This window comes from Euprymna scolopes, chromosome 46, assembly GCF_053919585.1.
Source record: "Euprymna scolopes isolate OS-2025 chromosome 46, ASM5391958v1, whole genome shotgun sequence".
NCBI lineage: Eukaryota > Metazoa > Mollusca > Cephalopoda > Sepiida > Sepiolidae > Euprymna > Euprymna scolopes.
This window is the reverse complement of record NC_136527.1, coordinates 110,020,077-110,040,240: the sequence shown is the minus strand read 5'-3', so window position 1 is coordinate 110,040,240 and position 20,164 is coordinate 110,020,077. Positions and strand designations below refer to the sequence as shown.

General features: G+C 31.8%; 1 protein-coding gene across 3 annotated transcripts in view; it reads right to left on the bottom strand.

Moving 5' to 3' along the window:
* The window catches only part of LOC145270612 (carboxypeptidase D-like), a 293,674-nt gene that overhangs the window by 71,032 nt on the left and 202,478 nt on the right, over positions 1-20,164 (bottom strand). For all 3 annotated transcript variants that reach the window (XM_080126242.1, XM_080126241.1, XM_080126243.1), the window contains 2 exons: positions 5,618-5,709; positions 1,288-1,510 (listed from right to left, as the gene is read on the bottom strand). In XM_080126242.1, the coding sequence (XP_079982368.1) occupies positions 1,288-1,510; positions 5,618-5,709 (315 nt within the window). The remainder of the gene's footprint in view (positions 1-1,287; positions 1,511-5,617; positions 5,710-20,164) is intronic.

Sequence of the window (20,164 nt, the reverse complement as noted above, 5' to 3'; positions counted from 1 at the left end):
AATGTAAAACAATTATAAAACAAATGTAAAACAAATGCAAAACAATTGTAAAACAAATGTAAAACAATTGTAAAACAAATGCAAAACAAATGCAAAACAAATGCAAAACAATTGTAAAACAATTGTAAAACAAATGCAAAACAAATGCAAAACAATTGTAAAACAAATGCAAAACAAATGCAAAACAATTGTAAAACAAATGCAAAACAATTGTAAAACAATTGTAAAACAATTGTAAAACAATTGTTAAAAAAATTGTAAAATAAATGTAAAACAATTGTAAAACAAATGTAAAACAATTGTAAAATAAATGCAAAACAATTGTAAAACAAATGTAAAACAATTGTAATACAAATGCAAAACAATTGTAAAACAAATGCAAAACAAATGCAAAACAATTGTAAAACAAATGCAAAACAAATGTAAAACAAATGCAAAACAAATGTAAAACAATTGTAAAACAAATGCAAAACAATTGTAAAACAATTGTTAAAAAATTGTAAAATAAATGTAAAACAATTGTAAAACAAATGTAAAACAATTATAAATAAATGCAAAACAATTGTAAAACAAATGTAAAACAATTGTAAAACAAATGCAAAACAATTGTAAAACAAATGTTAAACAATTGAAAAACAATTGTAAAACAAATGCAAAACAAATGTAAAACAAATGTAAAACAATTGTAAAACAAATGCAAAACAATTGTAAAACAAATGTAAAACAAATGAAAAACAATTGTAAAAAAATTGTAAAACAAATGCAAACAATTGCAAAACAAATGCAAAACAATTGTTAAACAAATGTAAAACAAATGTAAAACAAATGCAAAACAATTGTAAAACAAATGTAAAACAGATGTAAAACAATTGTAAAACAAATGCAATACAATTGTAAAACAAATGCAAAACAATTGTAAGACAAATGCAAAACAATTGTAAAACAAATGCAAAACAAATGTAAAACAAATGCAAAACAAATGCAAAACAAATATAAAACAATTGTAAAACAAATGCAATACAATTGTAAAACAAATGCAAAACAATTGTAAAACAAATGCAAAACAAATGTAAAACAATTGTAAAACAAATGTAAAACAATTGTAAAACAAATGTAAAACAATTGTTTTACAATTGTAAAACAAATGCAAAACAAATGTAAAACAAATGCAAAACAAATGCAAAACAAATGTAAAACAATTGTAAAACAAATGCAAAACAATTGTAAAACAAATGCAAAACTGAAGATAATGATTACAGAGTTACATCAGATAAATATTTCACTTACCATGTAGGTACCAAATTTTTTGTAGACATAGTCTAAGATAGATGCAGAATGTAAAACAATGTCTGATCCATGGATAATTCCTTGGGTGGCCGTATTTGAGCAGCTTTTGTGCGTGGAAAAAGTCCGAGCAAAAGGTTTCCCAAGCATCTGGAATATGTCTTCGTCCGGTGTAGAAGAAGATAGTTGGCCGTAAATATCCTTCACTTTTTCTTCATAAGGCAACCTGAAATAATTTTTTTAAAATTTAATAACCATGTATACACATAAGTTTAATTTAATTAAAAATTTAATAGTCATGTATATAGACACAGGTTTTATTTAATTTTATTAAAAAAATTTTAATCATGTATACTCACACCTGTAATTTTATTTAATTAAAATTGTAATAACTATGTATATACACACACAAGTTCAATTTAATTTCAATTTAATATTCATGTATATACACACAAGTTTAATTTAATTAAGATTTTAATATTCATGTATATACACACAGGTTTTAATTAATTTAATGTATACACATAAATTAAATTTAATTTAATTAATTATTTATGTATACACACAAGTTAAATTTAATTTAATTAATTATTCATGTATACACACAAGTTTAATTTAATTCAATTAAAATGTTAATATTCATGTATATACACACAAGTTTAATTTAATTCAATTAAAATTTTAATATTCATGTATATACACACAAGTTTAATTTAATTCAATTAAAGTTTTTACTATTCATGTATATACACACAAGTTTAATATAATTCAATTAAAATTTTTAATATTCATGTATATACACACAAGTTTAATATAATTCAATTAAAATTTTTAATATTCATGTATATACACACAAGTTTAATTTAATTCAATTAAAATTTTAATATTCATGTATATACACACAAGTTTAATTTAATTCAATTAAAATTTTAATATTCATGTATATACAAACAAGTTTAATTTAATTCAATTAAAATTTTTAATATTCATGTATATACACACAAGTTTAATATAATTCAATTAAATTGTTTAATATTCATGTATATACGCACAAGATTAATGTAATTAAAATGTTAATATTCATGTATATACACACAAGTTTAATTTAATTCAATTAAAATGTTAATATTCATGTATATACACACAAGTTTAATATAATTGAATTAAAATTTTTATAGTGTATATAAATATGAGATTCCTTTATAACAAAAATTATAAAAGAAAAGCGAGTAAGTGTATTTACACAATTTTTATTTACACAAAAGAAACAACAACAGCCGAAGTGTTCAACACGAAAGTATTTGAAGTTTTAGGATTTCTTTATACCCAATGTTCTTCGTCTATTTACAGTCACTTTTTTTCAGAGCGAAGATCAGATCGTCTGGGTTTCTTACCTGCGATGCCGCTACATACAGTTATCCATGAGTGAAAGTCAGTTCTTCCAACCATACACCTACCTTGGTCAGCGTCTGCCCTTTACTTTTATCCTTGGTATAAGTACCTCCTCCCCCTTTCTAAAGTTAGAATTTTAATTCTTCTGTTTTTACTGAACTTCATCTGCTTGGTACCAAAGATTAAAAACACTTATCTGAAGATGTTTCTTCTCATTTCATTATTTTTGATTCTAACATGAACTTTTCATATAATTCTGAGAGATCAAGGCAATTTATATGAAACGCTATTTTGTGCAGGTAAATGCCAAACACGTGGCACCTTTTATGCCTGATGGAGAGCGAAGGTTGTTCTGTTGTGCAGATAACACTCAAGATGATACGTTTTCTTTCACATTACAGTGTTATTTATAATCTATATCTATAATATAAAGCTGAATGCCTGTGTGTGTCTGGTTACGAATAGGCTCCTATATGGTTGACTATTTTAAAAAACTGATTGCATATAATGGTAGAAGATGTATTGAGACACAGGATGTATTGAGACACAGGAATGGGTATGTTTGATCTGGCACACAAGTTTAATATAATTCAATTAAAATTTTTAATATTCATGTGTATACGCACAAGATTAATGTAATTAAAATGTTAATATTCATATATATACACACAAGTTTAATTTAATTCAATTAAAATTTTTAATATTCATGTATATACACACAAGTTTAATTTAATTCAATTAAAATTTTTAATATTCATGTATATACACACAAGTTTAATTTAATTCAATTAAAATTTTAATATTCATGTATATACACACAAGTTTAATATAATTCAATTAAATTTTTAATATTCATGTATATACACACAAGTTTAATTTAATTCAATTAAAATTTTTGAGTTCATTAAAATTGTGGGGTCTGCGTTTGCGCCTAGCCTCCATAGAATGGAAATAGGCACAAACTTTAATAAAGACTTTTCATATCTATCTGCGTAAGTATACTTGAGAATTATGTTTCAGTTTGAAGAAATATGGTATAATAAAATTATGGGGTGTTCGTTCGCGCCTGACCTCCATAGAATGGAAATATGTCACAAAGTTTAACAAGGTTTTTTAATATAGATCCACAGAATATTATGATAAGTGTTTCAGTGTGAACAGGTATGGTATAATAAATTATGGGGTTTAACTATTTTATTTTTACTTTCGTCATATTTTGCTTTGGTTTTGATACCCCCAAATTCGAAGCTATCTCTTTACAACCCTTCCTTTTCATAACCTATCATACTTTCATAAATCAGAGTCCATTTTCTGTAGGCTGTTTTTGAACCCGTCAACGACGGGTATTTTTGCTAATATATATATAAAAGTGAACGTATGTGTGTGTGTACATTTCCCTACGCAATAACTCCGTCAATTTTAAGTCTACAGACTCGAAATTTGATATACAGGGTACTGAGATTTGGGAAGATCTTTGTGATTGGTTTTCGGACAGAAATTTGGCTGTTAAGGGGTCAAAGTTCAATGATTTGACCTTTGAGAACTCTACCAAACTCCTTCGACAATTTTTGGTCTAAACACTTAAAATTTTAGATATAGGTTCCTTGAACATGGATCTAACTTAATAACTTGATTTGAGCCCAAAACAATAAATGTTAAGGGGTCAAAGTTAAAAAAATTGACTGTCTTTTTTTTTTTTTCTCAACATACACATCCAAACACCCGGGCAACGCCGGGCTGAAATGCTAGTATTATTATACATGTGTATTTATATACTGTACTGTATTTTGCTACTAATTATTAATTCAGTATCCTGGGGTTCTACTCTATGAGAGAGAGAGAGAGAGAGAGAGAGAGAGAGAGAGAGAGAGAGAGAGAGAGAGAGAAAGATAATTCATTTAAAAACTGTTACCTTTTTCAAGGACGTGCCATGGTTTCATTGATGTCGATTGAACTTTAACCATTTATCGGTCTTTAAATGGTAAAAGGTCAATTCGCGGCAATGAAACCACGACACGTCTCTGAAACTTTACCTTTTACATTTACGATTGAGTACGTTAGTAATTTTATTTTCTATACATCTCAACGCTCGCTGTGTGTGTGTGTGTGTGTGTGTAGCATTTTTTCTCTTAGGCATATTTCATAAAATAAAACTTTCTCGAGGAGATTAACCATAATGCATCATCATTTGCTGGATCATTTTTTGGAATTTTAGGAATTCATACTAATTTCGATATTGACACGTACGTATGTAATAATGTTTTCACCTGAAATGCGTTGGTTTAAAAGATAAGCAATCTACACAAGCAGTTAAGTTGAAATAAGTTATTTCCCTTAATATGATAGTTTGCCACCCTAAAGTAAAAAAAAAGAAGAGGAACGTTGACTCAATATTGGAAACTCCAATGTACAACAAACTACATCAAAATAAACTTACCCATCAAAATAAATAACTTACACATCAAAATAAATAACAAACTACATATAAATCAATAACTTACACATCAAAATCAATAACTTACCCATCAAAATAAATAACTTACACATCAAAATAAATAACAAACTACATCAAAATCAATAACAAACTACATCAAAATCAATAACAAACTACATCAAAATAAATAAACTACATCAAAATAAATAAACTACATCAAAATAAATAAACTACATCAAAATAAATAACTTACACATCAAAATAAATAACAAACTACATCAAAATAAATAACAAACTACATCAAAATCAATAACAAACTACATCAAAATAAATAAACTACATCAAAATAAATAACAAACTACATCAAAATAAATAACAAACTACATCAAAATAAATAACAAACTACATCAAAATGAATAACAAACTACATCAAAAAAAATAACAAACTACATCAAAATAAATAAACTACATCAAAATAAATAAACTACATCAAAATAAATAACTTACACAACAAATTTACCAGCAGCCTCAAGACTCAAAACTTGAGAAAATCGATGCGTTGAAAAAGTTTTCAGCAAAATTGGAATCACAGAGGAAGTCTGAAAAAGAGTTAAAAAAAAAAATCATTAAATTAGGAAGAAGAACAAAGAATAATTTTGCAAATCTAATTTATAAAACACACTATGCCTGTCTGTCTGTCTATCTCCATATTTTCAAACTATCTCCTCCTGGTCCTGGATACGACCTTAAACTATATCCGATGGTGAGGCCCCAGCTTGTAGGCTTTGGGGAGTGTGGAGCCACCCCTTTATTGTCATTGCTCCCAGGTCCACTCTGACCCGGAGTAGTAGTAACTGTTAGGGTCCCAACTATGGGTTAAATAGAAACCGACTTGAAAAAAAAATATTCTATTAAAAATTTTTCAAAAAAAAAATCACTGGATTCTCCCTGCATGAACCTGAAAAGGGTTGATATGACGTAAATCAAAAACAATTAACCAACCAACATTTTGAATTTAATTTTTCCATATTTTCAAACTCTATCTCCTCTGAAACTAAAAGTTGCAGAGCGGCACTAGGGGCCTTAAATGATTGGATCTTTTACGGGCCATTCTTTTATAGATCTTTAGCTGGTTTAAATAGTTTTTAAGGGTAAAAAATGGGGCAAAAATTTTAAAAAATCGTTATACATTCGTTGTATTTTCATCTTAGTTTATTTTGAACCAGTTCATATGCGTATCACGTTGGTACGTCACCAGCTTTGAATGGTACAGATTCGGTTTCGATTCTAGTTGATGGCACCAAAATACTTTTTTTTTAATTATGAAATCTGGATAAATTAAAATATTATATTTAAGCGCCCTCACAGCTAGTCTAATTTATAAAACTCACTATGTCTGTCTGTCTCCATATTTTCAAACTCTATCTCCTCCGAAACGAAAAGTTGATTGATTGGATTTTTATGGATCATTCTTTTATGGGTTGGTTGGTTGTTTTTGTTTTATGGCATATCAACCCTTTTCGGGTTATTTAATGCCGAATCCAAAGATTTTGAAGAAAAAATTTTTTTAATAGAATATATTTGTTGTTTTCACATCGGTTTCTATTTAACCCATAGTTGGGACCCTAACAGGTACTACCACTCCGGGTCAGAGTGGACCTGGGAGCAATGGCAATTAAAGGGTGGCTCCACACTCCCCAAAGCCCACAAGCTGGGGCCTTAGCAGTGGATATAGTTTAAGGTCATATCCAGGACCCCCATTGAGGGACTTTTACCCTCTGCAGGGGGGCAGTCGGCGTATTCTAATGCCCCACTGACAGGGCCTCTTTTATGGGTTTAGGCAGTTAAAATAGTTTTTAAGGGGTCAAAATTTAAAAAAAGTCATTATACATTTTGTTTTAAGGCTGCTGTGAAGAAGGTGGGCTCTCTCTACCGTGCTAGAAAACTACTTACGCCTGAAAGTATCCTCTACCTCTTTAAGGCCACCATTCGCTTATGTATGGAGTATTGTTGTCACATTTGGGCTAGTGCATCAGCTGCTTGTCTCTCACTCCTGGTTCAAAAGAGAGTCGCCAACCTGATAGGTCCTGAACTGTCATCTAGGCTTCAGCCTCTCCCCCATCGACGAAATGTTGCATCCCTCTGCCTGTTCTACAAGTACTTTAACTGTGAATGCTCTGTGCCCCCTCGACGTGACTACCCCCGACAACCCTGACAAGTAACTAAGTAACACCTCGTCACAGTAGAGATCCCTAGGTATAAGAAAACCTTTACTCCAATAGTTTCTTCCCCAGAACTGCAAGTCTTTGGAACTCCCTTCCGGGATTCTGCTTTCACAACTGTACTGACATGCAGAAGTTCAAGTGCAATGTGAACAAACATCTTGTTACTCATCTCCCTTCATAATGCCCCTGCAAATTATGACCCCGATAGTAGCCCCCTACTTCAAAATGGCACTTTGCCTTGTTTGGGGTGAAAATTGATTAAAAACAAAGTTTGTTTACGGAATGCAGTAGAAAAAGTTCTTGCGACTGAGGTAATTAAATATTGTTTATGTAATGCAGTAGAAAAAGTTCTTGTGACTGAGGTAATTAAATGTTGTTTATGGAATGCAGTAGAAAATGTTCCTGCGACTGAGGAAATTAAATGTTGTTTATGTAATGCAGTAGAAAAAGTTCCTGGGACTGAGGTAATTAAATGTTGTTTATGCAACGCAGTAGAAAAAGTTCTTGTGACTGAGGTAATTCAATGTTGTTTATGTAATGCAGAAGAAAAAGGTCTTGCGACTGAGGTAATTAAATGTTGTTTATGCAACGCAGTAGAAAAAGTTCTTGCGACTGAGGTAATTAAATGTTGTTTATGTAATGCAGTAGAAAAAGTTCTTGTGACTGAGGTAATTAAATGTCGTTTATGTAATGCAGTAGAAACAGTTCTTGTGACTGAGGTAATTAAATGTTGTTTATGTAATGCAGTAGAAAAAGTTCTTGTGACTGAGGTAATTAAATGTTGTTTATTCAATGCAGTAGAAAAAGTTCTTGCGACTGAGGTAATTAAATGTTGTTTATGTAATGCAGTAGAAAACGTTCTGTGACTGAGGTGATTAAATGTTGTTTATGTAATGCAGTAGAAACAGTTCTTGTGACTGAGGTAATTAAATGTTGTTTATGTAATGCAGTAGAAAACGTTCTTGTGACTGAGGTAATTAAATGTTGTTTATGTAATGCAGTAGAAAAAGTTCTTACGACTGAGGTAATTAAATGTTGTTTATGTAATGCAGTAGAAAACGTTCTTGTGACTGAGGTTATTAAATGTTGTTTATGTAATGCAGTAGAAAAAGTTCTTACGACTGAGGTAATTAAATGTTGTTTATGTAATGCAGTAGAAAAAGTTCTTACGACGGAGGTAATTAAATGTTGTTTATGTAATGCAGTAGAAAACGTTCTTGTGACTGAGGTTATTAAATGTTGTTTATGTAATGCAGTAGAAAAAGTTCTTACGACTGAGGTAATTAAATGTTGTTTATGTAATGCAGTAGAAAACGTTCTTGTGACTGAGGTTATTAAATGTTGTTTATGTAATGCAGTAGAAAAAGTTCTTACGACTGAGGTAATTAAATGTTGTTTATGTAATGCAGTAGAAAAAGTTCTTGTGACTGAGGTAATTAAATGTTGTTTATTCAATGCAGTAGAAAAAGTTCTTACGACTGAGGTAATTAAATGTTGTTTATTCAATGCAGTAGAAAACGTTCTTGTGACTGAGGTAATTAAATGTTCTTTATGTAATGCAGTAGAAAAAGTTCCTGTGACTGAGGTAATTAAATGTTGTTTATGTAATGCAGTAGAAAACGTTCTTGTGACTGAGGTAATTAAATGTTGTTTATGTAATGCAGTAGAAAAAGTTCTTGTGACTGAGGTAATTAAATGTTGTTTATTCAATGCAGTAGTAAAAGTTCTTGCGACTGAGGTAATTAAATGTTGTTTATGTAATGCAGTAGAAAACGTTCTGTGACTGAGGTGATTAAATGTTGTTTATGTAATGCAGTAGAAACAGTTCTTGTGACTGAGGTAATTAAATGTTGTTTATTCAATGCAGTAGAAAAAGTTCTTACGACTGACGTAATTAAATGTTGTTTATGTAATGCAGTAGAAAACGTTCTTGTGATTGAGGTAATTAAATGTTGTTTATGTAATGCAGTAGAAAACGTTCTGTGACTGAGGTAATTAAATGTTGTTTATTCAATGCAGTAGAAAAAGTTCTTACGACTAAGGTAATTAAATGTTGTTTATGTAATGCAGTAGAAAAAGTTCTTGTGACTGAGGTAATTAAATGTTGTTTATGTAATGCAGTAGAAAACGTTCTTGTTACTGAGGTAATTAAATGTTGTTTATGTAATGCAGTAGAAAAAGTTCTTGTGACTGAGGTAATTAAATGTTGTTTATTCAATGCAGTAGAAAAAGTTCTTACGACTAAGGTAATTAAATGTTGTTTATGTAATGCAGTAGAAAACGTTCTTGTGACTGAGGTAATAAAATGTTGTTTATGTAATGCAGTAGAAAAAGTTCCTGCGACTGAGGTAATTAAATGTTGTTTATTCAATGCAGTAGAAAAAGTTCTTACGACTAAGGTAATTAAATGTTGTTTATGTAATGCAGTAGAAAACGTTCTTGTGACTGAGGTTATTAAATGTTGTTTATGTAATGCAGTAGAAAACGTTCTTGTGACTAAGGTAATTAAATGTTGTTTATGTAATGCAGTAGAAAACGTTCTTGTGACTGAGGTAATAAAATGTTGTTTATGTAATGCAGTAGAAAAAGTTCCTGCGACTGAGGTAATTAAATGTTGTTTATGTAATGCAGTAGAAAACGTTCTTGTGACTGAGGTAATTAAATGTTGTTTATGTAATGCAGTAGAAAACGTTCTTGTGACTAAGGTAATAAAATGTTGTTTATGTAATGCAGTAGAAAAAGTTCTTGTGACTGAGGTAATTAAATGTTGTTTGTTCAATGCAGTAGAAACAGTTCTTACGACTGAGGTAATTAAATGTTGTTTATGTAATGCAGTAGAAAACGTTCTTGTGACTGAGGTAATAAAATGTTGTTTATGTAATGCAGTAGAAAAAGTTCCTGCGACTGAGGTAATTAAATGTTGTTTATGTAATGCAGTAGAAAAAGTTCTTGTGACTGAGGTAATAAAATGTTGTTTATGTAATGCAGTAGAAAACGTTCTTGTGACTGAGGTGATTAAATGTTGTTTATGTAATGCAGTAGAAAAAGTTCTTGTGACTGAGGTAATTAAATGTTGTTTATGTAATGCAGTAGAAAAAGTTCTTACGACTGAGGTAATTAAATGTTGTTTATGTAATGCAGTAGAAAACGTTCTTGTGACTGAGGTTATAAAATGTTGTTTATGTAATACAGTAGAAAAAGTTCTTGTGACTGAGGTAATAAAATGTTGTTTATGTAATGCAGTAGAAAAAGTTCTTGTGACTGAGGTAATTAAATGTTTATTCAATGCAGTAGAAAAAGTTCTTACTACTGAGGTAATAAAATGTTGTTTATGTAATGCAGTAGAAAACGTTCTTGTGACTGAGGTAATTAAATGTTGTTTATGTAATGCAGTAGAAAAAGTTCTTACGACTGAGGTAATTAAATGTTGTTTATGTAATGCAGTAGAAAACGTTCTTGTGATTTAGGTTATTAGATGTTGTTTATGTAATGCAGTAGAAAAAGTTCTTACGACTGAGGTAATTAAATGTTGTTTATGTAATGCAGTAGAAAACGTTCTTGTGACTGAGGTAATTAAATGTTGTTTATGTAATGCAGTAGAAAAAGTTCTTACGACTGAGGTAATTAAATGTTGTTTATGTAATGCAGTAGAAAACGTTCTTGTGATTTAGGTTATTAGATGTTGTTTATGTAATGCAGTAGAAAAAGTTCTTACGACTGAGGTAATTAAATGTTGTTTATGTAATGCAGTAGAAAACGTTCTTGTGACTGAGGTAATTAAATGTTGTTTATGTAATGCAGTAGAAAAAGTTCTTACGACTGAGGTAATTAAATGTTGTTTATGTAATGCAGTAGAAAAAGTTCTTACGACTGAGGTAATTAAATGTTGTTTATGTAATGCAGTAGAAAACGTTCTTGTGACTGAGGTAATTAAATGTTGTTTATGTAATGCAGTAGAAAAAGTTCTTACGACTGAGGTAATTAAATGTTGTTTATGTAATGCAGTAGAAAAAGTTCTTGTGACTGAGGTTATTAAATGTTGTTTATGTAATGCAGTAGAAAAAGTTCCTGTGACTGAGGTAATAAAATGTTGTTCATGTAATGCAGTAGAAAACGTTCTTGTGACTGAGGTAATTAAATGTTTTTTATGTAATGCAGTAGAAAAAGTTCTTGTGACTGAGGTAATTAAATGTTGTTTATTCAATGCAGTAGAAAAAGTTCTTGCGACTGAGGTAATTAAATGTTGTTTATGTAATGCAGTAGAAAACGTTTTGTGACTGAGGTGATTAAATGTTGTTTATGTAATGCAGTAGAAACAGTTCTTGTGACTGAGGTAATTAAATGTTGTTTATTCAATGCAGTAGAAAAAGTTCTTACGACTGAGGTAATTAAATGTTGTTTATGTAATGCAGTAGAAAACGTTCTTGTGACTGAGGTAATAAAATGTTGTTTATGTAATGCAGTAGAAAAAGTTCCTGCGACTGAGGTAATTAAATGTTGTTTATGTAATGCAGTAGAAAAAGTTCTTGTGACTGAGGTAATAAAATGTTGTTTATGTAATGCAGTAGAAAACGTTCTTGTGACTGAGGTGATTAAATGTTGTTTATGTAATGCAGTAGAAAAAGTTCTTGTGACTGAGGTAATTAAATGTTGTTTATGTAATGCAGTAGAAAAAGTTTTTACGACTGAGGTAATTAAATGTTGTTTATGTAATGCAGTAGAAAACGTTCTTGTGACTGAGGTTATAAAATGTTGTTTATGTAATACAGTAGAAAAAGTTCTTGTGACTGAGGTAATAGAATGTTGTTTATGTAATGCAGTAGAAAAAGTTCTTGTGACTGAGGTAATTAAATGTTTATTCAATGCAGTAGAAAAAGTTCTTACGACTGAGGTAATAAAATGTTGTTTATGTAATGCAGTAGAAAACGTTCTTGTGACTGAGGTAATTAAATGTTGTTTATGTAATGCAGTAGAAAAAGTTCTTACGACTGAGGTAATTAAATGTTGTTTATGTAATGCAGTAGAAAACGTTCTTGTGATTTAGGTTATTAGATGTTGTTTATGTAATGCAGTAGAAAAAGTTCTTACGACTGAGGTAATTAAATGTTGTTTATGTAATGCAGTAGAAAACGTTCTTGTGACTGAGGGTATTAAATGTTGTTTATGTAATGCAGTAGAAAAAGTTCTTACGACTGAGGTAATTAAATGTTGTTTATGTAATGCAGTAGAAAAAGTTCTTGTGACTGAGGTTATTAAATGTTGTTTATGTAATGCAGTAGAAAAAGTTCCTGTGACTGAGGTAATAAAATGTTGTTCATGTAATGCAGTAGAAAACGTTCTTGTGACTGAGGTAATTAAATGTTTTTTATGTAATGCAGTAGAAAAAGTTCTTGTGACTGAGGTAATTAAATGTTGTTTATTCAATGCAGTAGAAAAAGTTCTTGCGACTGAGGTAATTAAATGTTGTTTATGTAATGCAGTAGAAAACGTTTTGTGACTGAGGTGATTAAATGTTGTTTATGTAATGCAGTAGAAACAGTTCTTGTGACTGAGGTAATTAAATGTTGTTTATTCAATGCAGTAGAAAAAGTTCTTACGACTGAGGTAATTAAATGTTGTTTATGTAATGCAGTAGAAAACGTTCTGTGACTGAGGTGATTAAATGTTGTTTATGTAATGCAGTAGAAACAGTTCTTGTGACTTAGGTAATTAAATGTTGTTTATTCAATGCAGTAGAAAAAGTTCTTACGACTGACGTAATTAAATGTTGTTTATGTAATGCAGTAGAAAACGTTCTTGTGACTGAGGTAATTAAATGTTGTTTATGTAATGCAGTAGAAAAAGTTCTTGTGACTGAGGTAATTAAATGTTGTTTATTCAATGCAGTAGAAAAAGTTCTTACGACTAAGGTAATTTAATGTTGTTTATGTAATGCAGTAGAAAAAGTTCTTGTGACTGAGGTAATTAAATGTTGTTTATGTAATGCAGTAGAAAACGTTCTTGTTACTGAGGTAATTAAATGTTGTTTATGTAATGCAGTAGAAAAAGTTCTTGTGACTGAGGTAATTAAATGTTGTTTATTCAATGCAGTAGAAAAAGTTCTTACGACTAAGGTAATTAAATGTTGTTTATGTAATGCAGTAGAAAACGTTCTTGTGACTGAGGTAATAAAATGTTGTTTATGTAATGCAGTAGAAAAAGTTCCTGCGACTGAGGTAATTAAATGTTGTTTATTCAATGCAGTAGAAAAAGTTCTTACGACTAAGGTAATTAAATGTTGTTTATGTAATGCAGTAGAAAACGTTCTTGTGACTGAGGTTATTAAATGTTGTTTATGTAATGCAGTAGAAAACGTTCTTGTGACTGAGGTAATAAAATGTTGTTTATGTAATGCAGTAGAAAAAGTTCTTGTGACTGAGGTAATTAAATGTTGTTTGTTCAATGCAGTAGAAACAGTTCTTACGACTGAGGTTATTAAATGTTGTTTATGTAATGCAGTAGAAAACGTTCTTGTGACTGAGGTAATTAAATGTTGTTTATGTAATGCAGTAGAAAACGTTCTTGTGACTAAGGTAATTAAATGTTGTTTATGTAATGCAGTAGAAAACGTTCTTGTGACTGAGGTAATAAAATGTTGTTTATGTAATGCAGTAGAAAAAGTTCCTGCGACTGAGGTTATTAAATGTTGTTTAATGCAGTAGAAAACGTTCTTGTGACTGAGGTAATTAAATGTTGTTTATGTAATGCAGTAGAAAAAGTTCTTACGACTGAGGTAATTAAATGTTGTTTATGTAATGCAGTAGAAAAAGTTCTTACGACTGAGGTAATTAAATGTTGTTTATTCAATGCAGTAGAAAATGTTCTTGCGACTGAGGTAATTAAATGTTGTTTATGTAATGCAGTAGAAAAAGTTCTTGTAACTGAGGTAATTAAATGTTGTTTATGTAATGCAGTAGAAAAAGTTCTTGCGACTGAGGTAATTAAATGTTGTTTATGTAATGCAGTAGAAAAAGTTCTTGTGACTGAGGTAATTAAATGTTGTTTATGGAATGCAGTAGAAAAAGTTCTTGCGACTGAGGTAATTAAATGTTGTTTATTCAATGCAGTAGAAAAAGTTCTTACGACTGAGGTAATTAAATGTTGTTTATGTAATGCAGTAGAAAACGTTCTTGTGACTGAGGTAATTAAATGTTGTTTATGTAATGCAGTAGAAAAAGTTCTTGTGACTGAGGTAATTAAATGTTTATTCAATGCAGTAGAAAAAGTTCTTACGACTGAGGTAATTAAATGTTGTTTATGTAATGCAGTAGAAAACGTTCTTGTGACTGAGGTAATTAAATGTTGTTTATGTAATGCAGTAGAAAAAGTTCTTGTGACTGAGGTAATTAAATGTTGTTTATTCAATGCAGTAGAAAAAGTTCTTACGACTAAGGTAATTTAATGTTGTTTATGTAATGCAGTAGAAAAAGTTCTTGTGACTGAGGTAATTAAATGTTGTTTATGTAATGCAGTAGAAAACGTTCTTGTGACTGAGGTAATTAAATGTTGTTTATGTAATGCAGTAGAAAAAGTTCTTGTGACTGAGGTAATTAAATGTTGTTTATTCAATGCAGTAGAAAAAGTTCTTACGACTAAGGTAATTAAATGTTGTTTATGTAATGCAGTAGAAAACGTTCTTGTGACTGAGGTAATAAAATGTTGTTTATGTAATGCAGTAGAAAAAGTTCCTGCGACTGAGGTAATTAAATGTTGTTTATTCAATGCAGTAGAAAAAGTTCTTACGACTAAGGTAATTAAATGTTGTTTATGTAATGCAGTAGAAAACGTTCTTGTGACTGAGGTTATTAAATGTTGTTTATGTAATGCAGTAGAAAACGTTCTTGTGACTAAGGTAATTAAATGTTGTTTATGTAATGCAGTAGAAAACGTTCTTGTGACTGAGGTAATAAAATGTTGTTTATGTAATGTAGTAGAAAAAGTTCCTGCGACTGAGGTTATTAAATGTTGTTTAATGCAGTAGAAAACGTTCTTGTGACTGAGGTAATTAAATGTTGTTTATGTAATGCAGTAGAAAAAGTTCTTACGACTGAGGTAATTAAATGTTGTTTATGTAATGCAGTAGAAAAAGTTCTTACGACTGAGGTAATTAAATGTTGTTTATTCAATGCAGTAGAAAACGTTCTTGTGACTGAGGTAATTAAATGTTTATTCAATGCAGTAGAAAAAGTTCTTACGACTGAGGTAATTAAATGTTGTTTATGTAATGCAGTAGAAAACGTTCTTGTGACTGAGGTAATTAAATGTTGTTTATGTAATGCAGTAGAAAAAGTTCTTGTGACTGAGGTAATTAAATGTTTATTCAATGCAGTAGAAAAAGTTCTTACGACTGAGGTAATTAAATGTTGTTTATGTAATGCAGTAGAAAACGTTCTTGTGACTGAGGTAATTAAATGTTGTTTATGTAATGCAGTAGAAAAAGTTCCTGCGACTGAGGTAATTAAATGTTGTTTATTTAATGCAGTAGAAAAAGTTCTTGTTTTATCGATTCATATGCATGTCACGTTGGTACAGTGGTAACATCACCTGCTTTGAATTCTACAATTTTTATTTCGGTTTCGATTCTAGCTGATGGCACCCAAATACTTTTTTTTTTTATTTTTTGTCATCACGACAGGAGTAAAAAAAAAAAAAAAACATAACGAAAAACTATATTTATCGTTTATATGGTCCCGAGCAACGTCGGGTAGCCCCGCTAGTAAAAAAAAAAAGTTTATAAGGGGTAATTAATTTTGGCCGACATTTGAATTACCTTCGTCACGTGACGTAAGCAACAGAACTTGATTATCTCCCTTGTTGAACTTGTCTTTTTTTTTTCTTTTAGTAAGTAATTTCGCTGTATTTTACAAATTTCTTTTTATAGTATATTGTCCAATTTCTACTGTACACTCTTTAACCATTATCCTCGAGTGGCCTCTTGGCCTTGATAAGTGGCGATGACTATGTAAAAAAAAAAAAAAAAAAGATACCGTAAAAATTGAATTTCATCGTTCCAACACTCGGGCACCCAAGCTAGTCTATTATTAGAAAGAAAAAATGTGTATGTGTGTGTGTGTGTGTGTGTTTGCCAAAAACTTTCAACACATGCGTCAGAACCTCATGAGATCGGTATCATTTTCAAGTTCGATCCTTCGGAAGAAAGAAAATTTGCTCATGGAATCTATGTTTATGTTTAGGCAAAGATAAAGTGGGAGAAATTATTGTTAGTGGTTTCAGCTAGGCGAGTGTTTCTCATAAAATTTTGGCGACGGGGCACCATAGACTGGAGCTCAGACGAGCACTTACCATGAAAATAACGATCAAGTAGAAACAGGCTCGTACCGTCTCTTCTTGCAGGGTAGAGAAAAGGGCATCCCCCACTAGGCCACGAAGTCTATTTTGTACTCTTTCAAGGCAGGATAAGCTGCTTCTAGCAGTTCCTGCTCAGATGTGGTAAGAGTACTCCATCGTTGGATGTACCTGGCTTTTATATAGGTAGAGACTTGCATCAGCAGTGAGATATCTAATGGAGCGGTATAAAGGTCCCACACTTTTCCCAACAGATTTGAAGTACGTTCCATTTCAGATCAGGAGTAAAGGTCAAGCCTAGAAGCTTGTCAAAACATGGACCCCCCCCTCAAGACGAGAGCTATTCATTTCAATTGATGCCAGATGGGATCAGAGTGTTGATGATGTAAAGATAGACGCTTGGTCTTGGATGCATTAAAAGTAACCAGCCACTTTTTCCCCCATTGTACCACGTGCTCAAGATCAGAGGAGAGAGAATCAGAGAGAACTTGGTCGTTTACGGTCTTAGATGTGCTACCATAAATGGTAGTATCATCAGCATTTCCGAAACTTCCGATATTTCGCGATGATTACAATGAGTGAATATGCCGCATGATTAATTTTGATCAATGTTGTATATCAGACATCAGAGAGAACTGTGTCATTTACCTTATCGTTTTCCGTAATTTTTGGATACGTTACTATTTGAAGACTAATAATTACGTAGGTAGCATTTGTTCCAATTGAAATCTAATATTTTTTCATTATTGTAATATAGAAGCGCTAAGTTACCTAACCCTAAACGTTATCTATATATCTATATATCGCGTCTAGATTTATTTACATCGACTTTTATAAAAATCCCGCTATTTTGCCGCGTTGCCTGTTTGTTCAACTTTTAAGTATAAATAAAGTGAAACTAATTGAAACGTTGCGTGTTCTCGGCTTTCACGCCCAGAAAGCAATCAGCTTTTGATCAATGTGGAGTTTCTCCTTATATCAGACAATTGCTATTCAATTTGGACAATCCCCTTTAAATGGGGAGCTGGTTTCCCCCCCCCCTCCACCTGGGGAAGCGAAAACTGCGCCGCATTGAAACAAAGTAAACAAACCCCAAAAAGCTGCCCCGCAGTAAATAAAATACTGCCACATCATCGTAACGTTCCTGCGATGACCTCATTAAGTGGTTACCTGTCAATCAAACCTCTTCGACTCACTTTATAACCCTTAACTTAACACGCTCACCAATTTCTCTCACTCGTGGCTGAGATGGTTAAGTGGTTGGCTTTTGTTTCCACGAGGCGACGGATTTTCACGAGATCGGTATCGTTTTGAAGTTCGACTCTTCGGACGACAAATATTGAAAAATTGGCTAACAACATTAAGAAGACATCGTCATCCACATGATAAATTATTTGATCAGGAGATCCTGTTTATTAAGATAGGAGGATAGAAGCTAATAACAAATGGTAGGATCCTTCTATCGCTCCAGTAGATATCTCACTGCTGATGCAATTCTCTATCTATATAAGAGCCAGGTACATCCAAGGATGGAGTACTGTTGCCACATCTGGGCAGGAGCTGCTAGAAAGGACTTATCCTAGCATTAAAAGTTGATATTTTTCTTTTTAGTTAATTGTTATTTTATCAACTTGCATGAAAAGAGCTATGTAAAAGATGCTTAAAACCGTTTGAATTATGCAAATACCATCAGTAGTTCAAAAGTTATGAGAAATTTAAGTGCCAAACTTTATGCTTTACTGTGGACATTTTTCTTTAGAAAAAGTGGGCTAAATTACGGACCTCAACATTTCAAGAAATTTGGTAATTTCGCCACCATTTATTTATTTTTCAAGCTATTCTCATGAAACTTGGTAATCTCATGTAAAATTGTGTGCTTTTTCTGATTATGCAGTAAAATTTGATGTATCTCTTTAATAACAAATGGTGGGATCCTTCTATCGATCCAGTAGATATCTCACTAACTAGTACCTTTAACACACGTATGGTTAGTGGTTGGCTTTTGTTTCCACCTCCGAGTCAAGGCTTCGGGGTTCAATCCTACTAAAACTTTTTTTTTTTTTGAACAAACACACCTCCAAACACCCGGGCAACGCCGGGTACCCCCGCTAGTCTGTAATATAAAAGCGTAATGTGTATGTGTGTACCTTCTTTTCATATGTCCGCCAGGGGAGGTCACTCTTTCTTAGAACTTGTAGTATATTCCCGAGATCATAATATGTCCGATTTACGGAGCGAGGTCACGTCTATCTTTTATTTCGGTGACTTTTATGCTACAAAATTCACGCTGCGATTTCATTTTCTCTACTGCTACCACTACTACTACTACTACGGCATGATGTTTGACCTAGAAAACCACACGTTCACGTTCGTTTAAACCACCTGCTTTTTTAAACGTTTAATTTCTCCCTTTTTCACTTCTCTACCAGCGTAGCGTCGTGGTAAGTTGTCTCAAGGCTTCGGGTTCGAGCCTACCTCCCTACCAAATATTTTTTTTTTCTTTTACACCCGGGCAACGTCGGGCACCCCCGCTAGTCTATATATATAAAAGCGAAAATGTATGTGTGTATGTATGTTCGCTTTTCCTCGATGTCCACGAAAGGCTTCTTTCAGAGAAGCGCTTGCTCGGTTCACAACTTCTTAAAACTTTTTATATCATCTATAAATTGTAATATCTCAGAGTTATCCACGGAGCTCGCCTGTCTATTTAATTTTATTGACTTTCAAACGTTAATTATTCCACATTTCCCGCATCGGCACGCGTTACATTCGGTTTTCGGTATAAAAAAAAGCGAAACTCGTCTCTAACCACAGGCCGAAAGCCAGTTGTTTCAAGAGAGCGAAGTAACGTTTGTTCAATGTCGACTTCGTCATATCAGACTGTAGCTTTCATTTCGCTCCTCCTAATAAACAGGGAGCGGGTTTTTATAAACAAACAAACCGATTTATTCAAAACTGTCCCGCACAAAATCGTAACTGCTGAATACCTATCGCCGTCACGTCAATACAAAACGCGCACCTGTTTGTTTTTTTAACACTTTACTATTTTCCAACTGCGCGTCGTCAACGCTTCGTTTTTTTTTTTCTTTCTCACATTTTCGGGTGTTTTTTTTCACATACCCCGAAAAACACCCGGGCAACGCCAGGTACCCCTCGCTAGTATATATATAAAAAAGAAAACTGAAAAGTTTGGGAACCAGTTACACAACGCGCAAGCTGTTGTTAATTATCGATTTCTCCTGTTCTCTTGCAACCTGACACCCGCGAGCCAGAGAATTACATTTCATCTGGCTTTTCGTCGTTCTATTTCATTTGTTATTATTTTTGTTTTTTGTTATGTAAATAAGTAAGACGATGTTGACTTTAGTAGTCCGCAAGATAACGGATGGAAAAAGTGGAAGGGCACGCAAATTTTAGCGAAACGAAATTAGCGAGTCGATTGTACAGCCTAGCAATTTGGCCTTTTGGTCAAGATCAAAGTGTA